The 17,244-nt window shown below is 41.0% G+C and overlaps 1 protein-coding gene across 2 annotated transcripts in view; it reads left to right on the top strand.

Annotated features, from left to right (window-relative positions):
* LOC132637108 (metal tolerance protein C2) overlaps positions 1 to 12,472 on the top strand; it is a 44,047-nt gene extending 31,575 nt beyond the window's left edge. For both annotated transcript variants that reach the window (XM_060354257.1, XM_060354255.1), the window contains exons 9-10: positions 11,901 to 11,990; positions 12,164 to 12,472. In XM_060354257.1, coding sequence (XP_060210240.1) covers positions 11,901 to 11,990; positions 12,164 to 12,167 — 94 coding nt within the window. In that variant the 3' untranslated portion in view covers positions 12,168 to 12,472. The remainder of the gene's footprint in view (positions 1 to 11,900; positions 11,991 to 12,163) is intronic.
* The last annotated feature ends 4,772 nt before the right edge of the window (positions 12,473 to 17,244 follow it).

The raw sequence follows: 17,244 nt of genomic DNA, 5'->3' as shown, positions 1-17,244 counted from the left end.
TGCTAGCGTTTATACCTTCATTAATATCATAACAATGGCCATTAGTCATTCACATTATCCACATTATCTAGATTCCTCAATTTGCCTCTAATTCACCCACACTCATGGTCATAACACCCAACTTCGTCCATTCGTCTAAAGTGTTTAGTTCATGATCTTAATACCATTTATAACACATTCATATCACAACACAACAACATTCATAACTCAATTCAAACTATTTCTCAAAATGTCACTATTCATCATTCATGACCTAGTTGACCACATTTTCTACAATCCATGTATTTTAACTCTCCAATACCTGAAACATCTTGTAAAAATCATGAATCTTACCTTAGAAGTTGTAGGAACAAGCTTTGGTTGATAATACTCCTCTTTGAGCAAAACCCTAGTTTTTCTCCATTTGGATTTCTTGACTTGGATGATCCTTGATGATTCCCTTGCCCTTGATTTACTTGTCTTAATGTTATTGATGGCTCATGGCTCATAATCCTTGAAAACTCATATAATAAATGTAGAGAGAAGTTTTAGAGAGAAGTGGTGTAATGTTGTAATGAAATAGAATAAGTCTTGATCATCATATTTAATGAATTGGAAAATTTGTGCTGGGTGAACAGTGATCGTCCATGGAGGTTTACGGTCCGTATTCCACTTTACGGACCGTCCCTCGTGGTCGTCTTTAAGCTTAAGCAGGACCAGAGACTTTGGCCTGCATGCATGGTGATTTACGACCATGGTTTACGGGCCGTAAATCACTTTACGGTCCGTCCACCAGGTCGTATTATACCTTTTCCTCAGCTGGCAGAAAGTTGAAGTTTGGCATGCCAGTTTACGACCTGGTAGTTTACGGACCGTATACCAGTTTACGGTCCGTATTTGCACTTTACGACCACTGGCAGAAAGCTGAAGCCTTTGCATGGCAGTTTACGTCTGCCAGTTTACGGACCGTATTGCACTTTACGGTCCGTATTTTGCAATATACGACCACTGGGCAGTTTTGCCAACTTTCAAATTTTCTCATTTCTCGACTTTTCATTCTAATCATCCACATCCCTTTACATACTTTTCCCATGAAACATTATACACTCGCACTCCTCGTACACATCATTAGTTCATTTACTTGCGTACCAACGGAAAATTTTCCGAGGTGTAACATTCGACCCCCCTTAGGAACATTCGTCCTCGAATGTTAAAGGCTTGGGGAATTCTATAAAAATTTCACCAGAGTTTCCTCTGTAATGTAGCACTACCACCCTGTCACAACAACCCACAATAACAATGCCTCACAGGGCAATAATACAACAGCACTAGAAATTTGGCCACACACGACTTGAATGTATAAAAGGGAAAACATGCATACCTTATGATTTTGACGTCTCATCTTGGACTTCTTCCAAGGGTTGAAATAAATGTGGGTATTTGGATCGCATAGTCTCTTCTGCTTCCCATGTCATTTCCTCTCGATTGTCATTTCTCCACAGAACTTTAATTGAGGCCACTTTGTTTCTAAGCCTCCGTACTTGCCTATCTAATATGGCAATGGATATTTCATCATAAGTTAACTTTTCTGTCACTTGAATATCATTCACTGGGACGATCCTCGTAGGATCTCCAACACACTTCCGAAGCATCGAGATATGAAATACTGGATGGACTGACTCCAAACTTGGAGGTAGATTTAGCTCATAGGCCACTTTGCCTATTTTGCGCACAATTTCGTATGGCCCAATATACCGGGGACTGAGCTTCCCCTTCTTGCCAAATCTCATCACGCCCTTCATCGGCGACACTTTCAAGAATACCTAATCTTTCACTTCGAACTCTAAGTCTCTTCGACGATTATCCGCATAGGACTTCTGACGACTTTGAGCCGCTAGCAACCGATCTTGTATGAGCTTAACTTTCTCTATTGCTTGCTGGACCAAGTCTGGCCCTATCAACTTAGCTTCTCCGGTTTCAAACCACCTAACTGGGGATCTACACTTTCGCCCATATAGAGCCTCATACGGTGCCATTTGAATGCTAGAATGATAACTGTTATTGTAAGCAAACTCAATGAGTGGCAAATGGTCATCCCAATTTCCTCCAAAATCTATCATACATGCCCGTAACATATCTTCGAGAGTCTGAATAGTACGTTCAGCTTGCCCATCAGTCTGGGGGTGAAATGCCGTGCTAAGGCGCACTTGGGTCCCTAGACCCTCTTGGAACGATCTCCAAAACTTGGCTATAAACTGAGTTCCTCTATCGGAGATAATAGATACTGGAACACCGTGGAGTCTCACTATCTCTTTAAGATAAAGCTTGGCATAATCTTTTGCCACATAGGTCGTCCTGACCGGTAAGAAATGAGCTGACTTTGTGAGTCTATCCACAATCACCCATATGGAATCATACTTACGTGGAGAACGGGGTAGCCCTGTAATGAAATCCATATTAATCACTTCCCACTTCCAAGTTGGGATTTCTATAGCTTGCAATAAGCCACCCGGCTTTTGGTGTTCTATCTTCACTTGTTGGCAATTAGGACACTGAGCTACGAATTCCGCTACGTCTTTCTTCATCCCATTCCACCAATAAATAGTCTTAAGATCATGATACATTTTCGTCGCTCCGGGGTGAACGGAGTAACGGGAACAATGAGCTTCTCTCAAAATCTGATGGCGTAGACCTGCCACATCGGGAACACATAACCTGCCTTGACATCGGAGAACTCCGTCTTCCGAAATGTCAAATGATGACTCCTCCTTCTGAGGGAGTGTATCTCTGTACTGCATTAGGATGGGATCCTCATATTGTCGCTCTTTTACTTCCGCTACTAACGATGAAACTGCTGAATTCTGAATAGTAGCTCCGCTGCTACCTGAGTCCACCACTCGGACTCCTAGGCTAGCTAGCTGCTGAAGATCACGGGCCATCTCTTTCTTTCCTGGTCGTACATCACTTAGACTTCCCATCGACCTACGGCTAAGAGCATCAACCACAACATTTGCCTTTCCGGGGTAGTACAGGATTTCAACGTCATAGTCTTTTAGCAACTCTAGCCATCGTCGTTGCCGCAAATTCAACTCTTTCTGCTTGAAGATGTACTGGAGACTCTTATGATCTGTATAAATATCCACGTGGACACCATATAAGTAATGTCTCCATATCTTTAAAGCATGGACCACCGCGGCCAATTCTAAGTCATGGGTAGGATAATTCTGCTCATGTTTCCGTAATTGTCTAGAAGCATACGCAATCACCTTACCAGTTTGCATCAATACACAGCCTAGCCCGACGCCTGAAGCATCACAATAAATAACATATCCTTCCAATCCCTCTGGAAGTGTCAAGACTGGGGCTGAAGTCAATCGGTCTTTCAACTCTTAGAAACTACGCTCGCAAGCATCTGTCCATTGAAACTTAGCTGACTTCTGAGTCAACTTGGTGAGCGGTGCAGAAATAGAAGAGAAACCCTCAACAAATCTTCTGTAATAACCGGCTAAGCCCAAAAAGCTACGAACCTCCGTAGGGGTCGTGGGCCTTGGCCAAGTCTTTACTGCCTCAATCTTTTGGCTATCCACTCGAATACCGTCAGCTGCAACAATGTGGCCCAGAAATGCCACTGAGTTCAACCAAAACTCGCATTTGGAAAACTTCGCGAATAACTCTCGAGCTCGAAGAACTCCAAGGACAATTCGCAAATGATCCACATGCTCTGCCTTGGATCTAGAATACACTAGGATGTCATCGATGAATACAATCACGAATCGATCCAGAAAAGGCCTGAATACATTGTTCATTAAGTCCAAAAACACTGCCGGTGCATTAGTTAGCCCAAACGACATTACTCGGAACTCGAAATGGCCATATCTTGTTCTGAAAGCTGTCTTAGGGATATCTTTCTCCCTAACTCTTACTTGGTGATACCCGGACCTCAAATCAATCTTTGAAAACCATTTGGCACCTTGCAATTGATCAAATAAATCATCAATCCTCGGGAGGGGATACTTGTTCTTAATTGTCACTTTATTCAATTGTCGATAATCAATGCACATTCTCAAGGGGCTATTCTTCTTCTGGACGAACAATACGGGTGCTCCCCACGGGGATGAACTAGGCCTAATGAAGCCTTTTTCAAGCAAGTCTTTTAATTGCTCCTTCAACTCTTTCAACTCTGCGGGTGCCATCATATAGGGAGGAATAGATATGGGATTAGTGTCTGGCAACACATCAATCGCAAAATCGATCTCTCGCTCGGGAGGGAGGCCTGGAAGCTCTTCCGGGAACACATCCGGAAATTCGTTCACTACCGGAACTGACTGAAGAGTCGGCGACTCAGCTTCTACATCTTGAACTCGTACTAGGTGATAAATGCACCCTTTCGTGATCATTTTCCTTGCCTTTAGATAGGAAATAAACCTACCTTTTGGTGATGCCGCATTCCCTTTCCATTCTAAGACTGGTTCTCCCGGAAACTGGAAACGAACCATCTTCATTCGGCAATCAACATTGGCGTAACAAGAAGCCAACCAATCCATGCCCATAATAACGTCAAAATCTACCATTTCTAGCTCATGCAAATCAATCATGGTACGACGATCACAAATCACAATCACACAATTCCTATATATTCGGCTAGCTATTACCGATTCACCCACGGGTGTAGACACCTCGAAAGGTTTGATAGACTCCGGCTCAATTATAAATCGACCCGCAATATATGGAGTAACATATGATAATGTGGAGCCCGGATCAATCAAAGCATATACATCATGAGAGAATACCGATAATATACCTGTGACCACATCAGGAGAAGACTCAAGATCTTGGCGTCCAGCCAAAGCATAAATACGGTGCTGAGGACCGCTAGTATTGGGAACTCTGCCTCTACCTCTACCATGGCCGACTGGCGCATGTGAACCTGGCCCCGTAGGGCGTACAGATGCTGATGATCCGGCTGCCGACCCTGCTGGCTGGGTCCTACCTCTACCCTGTACTGAGGGGCAATCACGCATGATATGGCATGGTTGACCACATGAATAGAAACCATCCGAGCCCAATCGGCATCGACCCCAATGCAACTTCCCACACTGGGAACATCGTGGTACAGGTGGCCTTGACTGGCCTGAATCACCTCTAAACTGAGACCCCGAATAACCCTGACTCGGCTCGGAACGAGTAGATCTGTCAAATCTCTGCCCCGTGAACTGTGGAGGTGTACTGGTTATAGAATAGCCTGAATGGCTGGGAAACTGTTGTCTGTGTCCGCCCCTGGACTCGCTCCTCGAACCCGAAGGTCTGGCCCTCTTGTTATGGCCCCTATCCTGCTCACGTTCATTTCTCCGCTGCTGTAGGTGTTCCTCTAATTCCTGAGCATGTGCCTGAATGCGTGCAATATCCATGCCATCCTGAAGGGACGCAGTTAAGCATTTATCCATTAAGTGTGGCCCTAGGCCTTTCACAAATTGGTGCACCCGATCGCCCATATCTGCTACCATGGCCGAAGCATACCTAGCCAAGGAATTGAAACGGAGACTATACTCTTTGGCGCTCATACTGCCTTGCCTCAAATTTAAGAATTTATCGGCCCTAACTCGCCGAACCTCTGGGGGCATATAATGACGGAGAAAAGCGTCAACAAACTCTTGCCATACCGGTGGAGGTGCATTGGCTCCCCGCGAAGCCCTCAAAACCGTAGACCACTGGATTGAGACATCCCTTAATCTATATGACGCTAGCTCCACCGATTCGGTGTCTGAAGCATGTATCAACCGGAGCGTCCTTAGCATACCATCAATAAAGTCCTGGGAATCCTCCTCCAGTTTCGCCCCATAGAATTCCGAGGGTTTCAAAGCAATGAAGTCACGGGCCCTTGCACTAACAGCCCTGTCACCATGCCCTGAACTCTGCCTCTGAGTTTGGGCCGCAACCAACTGAGTCAACAAATTTATGGCCTCTCTCACATCTTGGCCCGAAGCATTCGGTGGAGGAGTTGGAGCTGGGGCTGAGGCTCCCACGTGCTCCTCGGTAATAGGCACTGTCTGGGAGGACTGAGATTGAGCCGCACTCTGGGACTCATCTTCCTCTACTACCGGTGGCGGTGCTCTTTCAGCCCGCTTTTCTGCCACCGTCTTGCCCTTTTGGGCTGCTGTAGCCTTTTTCTTTTTAGGCATCTCTGAAATACACAACACACGATTTAGGAATAAGAATTTCTTACATCATAGCTCTATCGCACGATTCTTATGAAGAAAGAAGGTCATATATTCCTAAAATGTCCGCAGCTTCTCGTTTATAAGTGTGGCGCGCAACACACCCATAACCAAGACTCTACTAGACACGGCTCGTAGACACATCCTAGGACTGAACTGCTCTGATACCACTTTTTGTCACGACCCGGCTAGGGGGCCGCGACGAGCACCCGGTGCTACCCCACCCGAGCACCCCCGTATCGTACATAACATAACATCTAGGTGAACCATAAGTCAATTCGTGCTTTTCTTATCGTTAATCATATTGATCCCATTAGACGATCATCATCATTTAACATATCATAGGCATCTATGCCACATCATAAGTACAAGGCCGACGAGGCCAACAAAAGATATACAAAACATGGGCCGACATGGCCGAACATCTCTACCCACATACACATGACTACGAGCCTCTAAGAGTATGACATATCGTATGAGCGGGACAGGACCCCGCTATGCCCATAATTATATACGAATAAGCAGCTATGGATCAAGTCTGTCTCCCTGTGCACCTGCGGGCATGACGCAGCGTCCACAAACAAAAGGACGTCAGTACGAAGAATGTACTGAGTATGTAAAGCATGATCAACATCAATATAGAAGCATAATATATATCATATGAAATAGCATAGGAGGGGAGACAGTAATATCATCATCATCATGTCGCTTACTTGCATACATCGTCGTTCGTATCCCATAATAATACTCGTACCATACTTGTGCTCATATTCGTATACATGTCCTTATTCGTATTCTTATACATAGTCTTATCACATTCATATTCATATTATATACATAGTCATTTCATATACATAGCATTTACATAGCATACCCGACCTTATAGGATCGGTGTTTTATATATATACTTGGCAACCAAGGCTCAAGATCATGCATACCTGGCCCTACCAAGGCATCAGGGTTATCCGTACCTTCTGCAGAAGTGCGCGCACGTTACGTAATCATATACATACTTTATACATAGTTATATACATATAGTCTTACCCGGCATCATAAGCTCGGGGTCTTATCATAGCCCTTCATAGGCATACATATACATATATCATAGCTCGTAAGCATCTCTAGTCTCATTTTACTCTCATCATCATTACTATCCTCATCATTATCGTTACATTTACATTATAGACTTACTCGTCATACGAGGAACATAGTATAATCATAGTACATATCAAGGGTCGTGAGCTTATGAGCTCGGAATGTCAACCATGTGAAGACAACATACTCATATAGAGGAATTAGGAATTTGGCCAAGAGCCATGCCTTATGAAAGAAGGGTTAGCCTTACATACCTTTCCGTCGAACTATTCTACACTTGCACGTTCCCTTCCAATGCTAGCGTTTATACCTTCATTAATATCATAACAATGGCCATTAGTCATTCACATTATCCACATTATCTAGCTTCCTCAATTTGCCTCTAATTCACCCACACTCATGGTTATAATACCCAACTTCGTCCATTCGTCTAAAGTGTTTAGTTCATGATCTTAATACCATTTATAACACATTCATATCACAACACAACAACATTCATAACTCAATTCAAACTATTTCTCAAAATGTCACTATTCATCATTCATGACCTAGTTGACCACATTTTCTACAATCCATGTATTTTAACTCTCCAATACCTTAAACATCTTGTAAAAATCATGAATCTTACCTTAGAAGTTGTAGGAACAAGCTTTGGTTGATAATACTCCTCTTTGAGCAAAACCCTAGTTTTTCTCCATTTGGATTTCTTGACTTGGATGATCCTTGATGATTCCCTTACCCTTGATTTACTTGTCTTAATGTTATTGATGGCTCATGGCTCATAATCCTTGAAAACTCATATAATAAATGTAGAGAGAAGTTTTAGAGAGAAGTGGTGTAATGTTGTAATGAAATAGAATAAGTCTTGATCCTCATATTTAATGAATTGGAAAATCTGTGCTGGGTGAACAGTGGTCGTCCATGGAGGTTTACGGTCCGTATTCCACTTTACGGACCGTCCCTCGTGGTCGTCTTTAAGCTTAAGCAGGACCAGAGACTTTGGCCTGCATGCATGGTGATTTACGACCATGGTTTACGGGCCGTAAATCACTTTACGGTCCGTCCACCAGGTCGTATTATACCTTTTCCTCAGCTGGCAGAAAGTTGAAGTTTGGCATGCCAGTTTATGACCTGGCAGTTTACGGACCGTATACCAGTTTACGGTCCGTATTTGCACTTTACGACCACTGGCAGAAAGCTGAAGCCTTTGCATGGCAGTTTACGTCTGCCAGTTTACGGACCGTATTGCACTTTACGGTCCGTATTTTGCAATATACGACCACTGGGCAGTTTTGCCAACTTTCAATTTTTCTCATTTCTCGACTTTTCATTCTAATCATCCACATCCCTTTACATACTTTTCCCATGAAACATTATACACTCGCACTCCTCGCACACATCATTAGTTCATTTACTTGCGTACCAACGGGAAATTTTCCGAGGTGTAACAGTTTCCACCACTGTTGGCTTGTCCACCACTTGCATGCAAACATCTTCTCGATCATGCCAGGGAAGAGGGAGAAATTCACTAAAGGAACGTAGTGAAAAATCTAAATCCAAGTCCTTCTCAGAGGGATGAGAAGGTGGCTCCGATTTGTCATCTGCATCGAGTTGGGAATAGGATGGCTCCCCCCTTTCTTCCTTGCCCTGAATAGATGATGCTAGAATTTCTTCTGAGAGAAGATCGAAAGAATTATGATGCTCTATGGAATAATCCCTTACCAGGCAGGGATCGTATTTATTAATGACAGAGTTTGCCTTCCAGCTTGGATAATAGTTGGGCCTTTTCCTTTGCTTTCTTTGTTTTGGGCCTTTTGAGTAGTAACCACTTTGATGGCCCAATAAACCTTTTCCCTTAAAACCTTGGTCTTTAGGCTGCTGCTTAAGAATAGGTTTTGTAGGGCCGAATGAATTTAAAATTGGGCCCCTTATGTGCTTTTTCACTGGAATTGGGTCCCACAAAGACCTGTCCCTATCAGCTTTCACGCTACCCAATATTCCTGAGTTTATCTCTGCTGCATCTGTTGACAAGTGATACTGGCATGGACCAGTGGGTAATGGAGTTGCCCGGATCTCCGTTATTACCACAATTTCAAATTCCTTCCCCCCCCCCCCCCCCCCCCCCTCCCCCCCGATTAATCTGACCTTCGCCGGAACTTGGTCGCCAGTATTTTTAACACATAAACGAGCCCAAATAAGGTGATTTCTCTTTCTCGTGTCTTCATCTTCCCCGATGTAGCCACCACACTAGTCCCCAATACTTCGGAAGGTTTTTGTTGTCCATGCACTAAGGGGAATGCCAAAAACTTTGACTCAAAGAAACTCCGGATGGCTGGATTTTGATTTAGTACCAAACTCCGGCGACTACCATTGCAAATCCAGATGTCTGCCATTCCAGAACCAGTTCCCAGCCTTAATTCTCATCGCCTCTTGTCTCAAAGGGAGTTCGAAAAGAAAGGTATTGTGATCCATTGGGGTAACTTTAAGGCCAGCTGTAATTTACCATCGACCCAGGAACCACTTTGAATGGTTTCTGTGTTAGGGCTAATGTTGAAAGCATCATTGAAGATACCTATCAAACATCTGGAGAGTGGGTGTTCTGGGTCTTTGAAATTAGAAGTAGATTGTGAAGACAGATCTGGCCAGCTCTCAATATTAGCCGCTTCAAAAAACGTCTTCAAAAGTGGGGATGTTGGACGAAAAGGACCAGTGATGTTGGAGTGCCCTAGAAAACGAAGAATTTTTCCTACAAAATCCACCCAACCGCTGTTATAATTCACCTCTGGAATGATCACCGCCGACTTCCTTTCACCTTGCCATACCTCAATTCTAAGAAATCTGCCGTAGATATTGAAATTTTGATACACTCGGTAGAGATATTGCTGCTATTTTCTACCCCATCTTCTGTAGAGATCCCCTGCCCCCTGTGATGCTTGCCTCATAGCATCACATATCCACTGAAGATTGTTCTCATCAATGTTGATTCTGCTGGTGAATCGTTTGCTCCTTTTGATGAGGGAGAACCATTTATTCTCTGTGTCCCCGATGCTGACTAGTTCAAAAGATTTTTCCCCTGAAGTGAAAAATGCTTGCTTGCCCATGGTAAGAACCAGAAGAAGGTCTTCCCGTATAAGTTTTAGAAGGAGAGAGAAAAGGTGCACACATCTCCCAAGTCAGAGAGAAGTTTTTGAATCTACCGTCAAACTACTTATATGTCCCTATTTCCTCTACCAGCTAAGGTGGAAAAAAGGTTGGATACCCTCAGTAGAAACTTTATTTGGCAAAAACAAAAATACAAAAGCTCTTCACTTGCTAAATTAGAAGACAATCGTCTCAAGCAAAGCGCATGGGGATTACCGGATTAGGCATCAGAAATTTGAGACAACATAACAGAAGTCTGTTATTTGAAGTGTCTATGGAGATACAATATTGAACAACAGGCTCTATGGAGGAAGGTAATTGCTGCTATGTATGGACAAGGATCCCGTGGTGTACAAAGAAGGTGAAATCTTCATATGAGGTAAGCGTTGTAGGTCAATCATTGCATTATGAGTCAAGGTAGGAAATGGTGGGAGGACTGCCTTTTGGGATGATAAATGGATAGGACATGGGCCACTAAAAGACCAATATACTGGTGTATATTTGCTGGCAACAAATCCCCGTGCGACAGTGGAAGATATAAAAGGACATCAAGGTTGGAATTTGAATTTCAAAAGATGGTTAAATGATTGGGAAGTGGGCAGAGTTGCTGAATTGACAAACCAACTGGAGCAGCTGCAAGTCCCCAAAAATTGTGGAGATTCTCTGGTATAGAAATGATCAATCCCCAGTTTTTTTCAGTAAAATCCATCTAAATATTATGATTGGAAATTGCTAAGATAATGGGGGATGACCCTGAAACACATTGGAAAACAAATGCACCTTCTAAGGTGCTTTGCTTTGTATAGTTAGTGGCCAGACAAGCTTGTCTGACTCAAGAGAATCTACAGAGGGGTTATCAGCTAGTTCTAGATGTTATCTATGTGATGGGAAGCTGAAGAAAACCCTCATCTGTTTCTACATTGTGTTACATACTTGCATCTTAATTATGGCATATGCTCCTGAGCATGGTTAAAATGAATTGGTCTATGCCAGATAAGACAATAGACCTCTTGAGCTGTTGGAGTGGAGTAGTTGGTGGTGTTAATCAGAAGAATTGGTGGCTCACCATCCCAACATGCATTTGGTTGACAGTCTAGAAGGAAAGGAACTCTAGGTGTTTTGAGTAGAAAGAACTCTAAAGAGACTAAACCTGAATTGTATATTCCTTCTTGTCTTATCTTTTTTGGGGTATTAGATATCCTGTAAATGATAGTGAATCCATAATTGAAGTCATATAATCCCTGTAAGTTTTTGTTGATTATGGGGATTTTTATATTTTGTTCTTCTGGAGGTTTTATTATGTTTTTCTTTTATCAACACAAACTTTGTGCTGATGTTTTTAATGAAAAAACAATGGTGTAATGGCTTTAGGGTCCCAGCTGAGGAGGATACAATGCTTCCATTATTCTATACGTTCTGCATCATTTTCAAACTGTGCATCTCTGATATTTTAGTTTCATGTGTGCTCAGGTTTCATCTCGTGATGATGTTTCAGAAGTTGCTCAAGCTCGTTTTTGGGAACTGGTGCCTGGTCATGTTATTGGATCAATTTCATTGCAGGTGATCACCTGACTTTATTGTGTGCCACATCCAACCTGCAGTCCTATTATGAGTAATAAAATCTATAAGACACACATTGCTTGCCTGCTTTGTGTAATTTCTTAGATACACATTGCTTCTCTACTTTATGCCTTCCCAATGCTCACTCTCTTTTACGGTTAATCATTGAACAGGTAAAGGAGGGAGTGGATGAACGGCCTATTTTGCAATATGTGCATGGCATATACCATGAATTAGGAATACAGGACGTGACCGTACAAATTGATTATACATGATCAACATATTGGTTACTTTTTCATCTTTATTTAATTGAAAGATGTGATTTAGTGTTGGTCTTTTTTTATAGTATCAAATAGTTGATTCATTCATTGTCAGCTTGAGAGAACTTTTACCTCTTAGCTGCAAGTGCAGTAAAATGCAAGTATTCTTGTTCTAGCGTACTTCTATTTACAGTAGAATATGACAAATACATCTTTCGCTTAGGTGCTCAGTTTCACGACAAAACTTTCTGAGATCTGACATCCTTCCCCTCTCTGAAGTAACTATAATAAAATAGAATTTCTTCGATCTGAGTGGTGATCGCAACTCAATTCCAGTATGACTAACACTCGAGTCCGAACCTCGCGGAGCTACCTAAGAATCTGCAGTCGAAGCCTATGAATGTCAGACTCTGGCTGTAATTGATGTAAGTTGGCCAAGGAGGATAAAATTACTTATAGTTTCATCAAATGAAAGCTTCAGGCTGCTTAGAAAGTTATTGATGATAGCAATTTGCACGATTGTCCTTATTAGGGGATGGTATCTAATTTTTGTCCTTTGCCTAAAGTACTCTTAGGTTCTGAGTTCGAATCTTGGCTCAGTAAAAAAAAAAAAATGCAAGATATAGTTTCGTTGCAAAATTAGGCGTATTCGGGCTTGAGGCTTAACTTTTGTAGCATTATGGCAGAGTTTTTTTTTTTTTTTTTTTTTAAGGCAGAAGTTTGCCTTTGCCTTGAGGCAAATTCTGCGTTAAGCCAAGCCTCTATCTTAAAGCAAATTCTGACTTATAAGGCAAGACTTTATGAATTTTTATTTTTTTTGACAGAGCGGGGGTTCGAACTCAGAACCTCGGGATATTTTCAATCACTTTTTTAAGCCAAGGGCAAAAATTAAAGACTAGCAATTTGAGGGACAAAAATTAAAGACCAGCCTTTGAAGGGCAATCCGTGCAAAAAAAAAAAGTGATGTAATACCCTTAACCTGAGGATACGTTAAGGGGCCCTCTGGTATGAAGTTAAGCATTTTACTACCTGTATAAACATTTTTTTTCCACGAATTGCCCTTCAAAGCAGCGTCTTTAATTTTTGCCCTTTGCTTAAAAGTGATCGAAAACACCCCGAGGTTCTAGATTCGAACCCTCGCTTAGTAAAAAAAAAAAAAAAAATTCGCAAGGCAAGACTTCGCGAAAAGTCTGTCTTATAATGTAGAATTTGCCTTAAAATTCTGCCTTAAAGGCAATTTTTCTTTTTCTTTTGCCTCAAGGCAGAGGCTTGCCGGTGCCTTAAAGGCACTATATATATATATATATATTTACTCCTGAAATTTTACAAAAGTTAGGCCTGCCCGAATAGGACTAATCTTGCAATGAAACTTTGCCTTGCCAATTTTATTTTTTGTGACTGAGCCGGAGTTCGAACCTAGAACCTCGGTATATTTTAGGTGAAAGATAAAAATTAAAGACCAGCAATTTGAGGGGCAAAAATTAAAGACAACTCCACGCCCTTCCCATCCCCCCCCCCCCCCCCCCCCCCCCCCCCGGGAATAAGGGCAATCGTGCAAATTGCCTCTGCATAAAATTTTATTTTGACTAATACGTTGTTTATTTCCAACTTGCCCAAAATCCGAGATTGCTTATCCCTTTCTTTGGTTCTCTTTTTTCTTGTCAGCGTAAATAATACATGCATAATTTGTGTAGATATCTACGTTTATGTGGGACACAAGGTGAGATAAGAATACAAGGATCAGTAATATGTGAATTATGATACTAAAATGACCAAACTGGCCCCTAAGTGGAAGAATTTTTTTTGTTTTGTTTGTACACAAATATTTTAAATTATATGTCCTATATTAATATGTAATATATCAATCTGTATATTCTAACCGGAAACAATTACTACATTACTAATTCTTGAGTAATGTGAACTTTGAAGATGATAATCGAAGTAACTAGCATCACATACGTTATCGAAAGTGATTGCCCGTGCATAGCACGAGTCCAACACCAAAATTTGTGTGTGCTCTGAGAAATATCACATACCTCTATCGGCATCATCACCAATACAAATAATTGTGTGAAAAATGAACCAGCGAAGTATTTCGTTTGGAATATGAAGGAGGAAAGAGAGTCTCTTGAAGGCAGACATGTCAATCAAGAATAGAGGTAAATTTTGTCACTTACAAAGAAAATTGACAAACTACCTAAGATTATCGACTATTTTTACCAACATTGAATTACTCTCCTAGGACTTTTTCATATTATCCATTCTTCAACTCATTGATACATGCTTACAGGAAGAACAGTTCTTAGTCATCGTTTTACAGCATGCAGTTTTATGCTTTACTTTGGAATAATCTTGAATAAATTTTCATCCACCAAAGACAATACTTGAACCCTCAGCTTAAAAACTTTTACACTTCACCAGCAACTCATTACCACGTTAAATCCCTCTTGGCACCATATAGCACAACAAATTCAACATTTATTTAAAAATAAAAAGAATTTTCATCAAAAGAATTAGGATCTCCCAGCGATACAAATGAAGAAGTTCTAATGAACGTCAAAAGTGGCGCATTGCTAAATAGAATCTACCGGGACCACCAAAATATTTATTATGGCTTATGTGAATATCATATGACTAAACAAAAAATAAAGGGAGAGGAATCTTCAGCAATAGAAACACAAAGTTAAGCAAGAGTAATTGATAATAATAGGTGGCAGACACCGAACAAGGGCAAAATCAAATAAGCTATCAAGTGGTTTGGTCAATACTTGCAAATAATAAGGTACTTATTCCATTACGAAGCAAACTTAATGCACAAATTTCAATCAATATAGAAACTTTGAGACAGTAAGATCAACCACCCCTCAAAGATGAAAAATGTCTAGCATAAAGTTAGAAAAATTCTGGTACAAAAATAAAAGGACAACCTAATTTATCCAAGTCATCAGCAGCACAATGAGCACAAATTAATCAAATGAACAGCTTCATTTCACGTACTATTCGTGTTTGTTGGCTACTGTTGTTAGCAAAATAATCTAAGACCTCTTTGTTTAAAGAACATTTGGTTGTTTCCTTTGATTGTGGATGAGCTTGAAACATGTTTTCAGTATTACCTTTGTGACTAAGCGACACACTAGAATTGTCATTCTGCATCTATTGTTTATAATATGGATCTTATTCCATCTTTTAGTATGGTGTTCTAGACATCTCATCAGTATTGTTTGAAGTATTCAGTCATTCAATTCCAATGGCCTTGACCAAATGCTGCTAACTATCTACTTCATAAAAATGCCGACTGCATCGCACTTTTCTAATCCTAAACAAAAATATGCTAAAGCTAACGAGTCCAAGTTCAATTAAGGTGTAGGATAAATTGTTATTAGCAGATTAAATATAGGCAATACAGATATTGCTAGTGATATAGATACTATCTAAGAGAAAATAAAGAAAACCCAAATATGAAAATCTTTTTTTTTATTTTTTATTTTTATTGATTCCTTCTGTAGAATCCCCCAATCCCAACCATCTCTCTTTTTCTTTCTTTTATCTTCCCTAGCAAATTATCAAACCTTTTCCTCCCTCACCTATTTTAAATATTAAATAACCACATTCCTTTTTCTCCACATTTCCATTCATGATTTTTTTTTCTCTGCATGTTCTTCTAGCTTCTTTCTTCTATATGAAGTGTAGTTTCTGCTTATATAAGGTGGGTTAAAAATAAGTGATATCAACTATGTAGAAGATGTAATCAGTAACTCCTGATGACGTAGTTTTGAAGGTTTACTGAATGTGGGTTGTTTCGGAATTGAATCATTGGCCAAAGTTCATCATTGGTGGGCACTTCTTATACTGATTGGGACTGTTGGATAACCCATTGTCAATGTTAATGTCACGATCCAAGTTACCGATCGTGCGGGCACCTGCCTTATTATCACTAGTAGGCGAACCCTTACCCGTTAACCCATTAATCACTAGCCAATTTTAACTTCTTTAATCATTTATACTTAAGCAATCAATGCTCATGTGAATGAATGAATAAATAAAACAAGTCATAATTAATAGATAATATAAGTGCGGAAGTCTTAACTATTACACCCCCAAGATCTGAAAGTCATCGTACAAGGATTCTAACCAACAATGTCTAAAGAATGAAGTATATCTCAAATATAATAACAAATAATGTCTGGAATGAAAGTAGACATCTGGAAAGAGAGATCTTCAGGTGGTATGGCATGGATAGAAGCTCACCCTCGGATCTGATCAAGCTAATTAGCTTCAAGCTAGAGATGTAGTCCGGATGAAATCTCTGAAACACAATCTACACTAAAAAAGGATGCAGCAAGGTAGTATCAGTACAAACACTGTGTACCCGTAAGCATCATAGGCCGACTAAGATTAGTTCACGTATATAAGCATAAATCAACAAGATAAACAGATAGACACTTAATACTCAAATCCAAGTCACAGAATATCCCATAACAGAGTCACAACCTAAGATGAAGCTTCTAAACCACAAGCGCGTCAAGTTTCAATAATCTCACCTGATAATCACAAGTCCAAGTTCCGTCCCTAGGTAGAATCACCAATCCACAATTTAACTCAATCAATGGTCATATTTATATCCCAAAAGCCATTCAACAAACCATAGAAAAATCAGAACTAAACGAGCATATAATAATGCAGAATAAAACGTAATGATGTGCAATGCAAAATATGATGAAGTGCATGCCATGCACTGGCCAAATACACACTGTACACACATGCTAACTGACGTCATTGCTCAGTAGTCATGACCTGCAGGGGACCCATGGTGTCCATGTACCACTCGTTCTGGATACTCATCGGACCCGAGCCATAAATCCTCCGCTCCGGAAAGAACCTCGGACGTGGATCCACATCATGTAACACTTGTTTTCGGAACGAACCCCGGACCACGAGCTCACAACTAGGACACATCCTCACGCCCGGTCAAATGTGCCTTTTCATATATATAT

Source organism: Lycium barbarum, chromosome 1, assembly GCF_019175385.1.
Source record: "Lycium barbarum isolate Lr01 chromosome 1, ASM1917538v2, whole genome shotgun sequence".
NCBI classification, from domain to species: domain Eukaryota; kingdom Viridiplantae; phylum Streptophyta; class Magnoliopsida; order Solanales; family Solanaceae; genus Lycium; species Lycium barbarum.
Note: the sequence above shows the minus strand (reverse complement) of the source record. Positions and strands in the feature narration are given on the sequence as shown.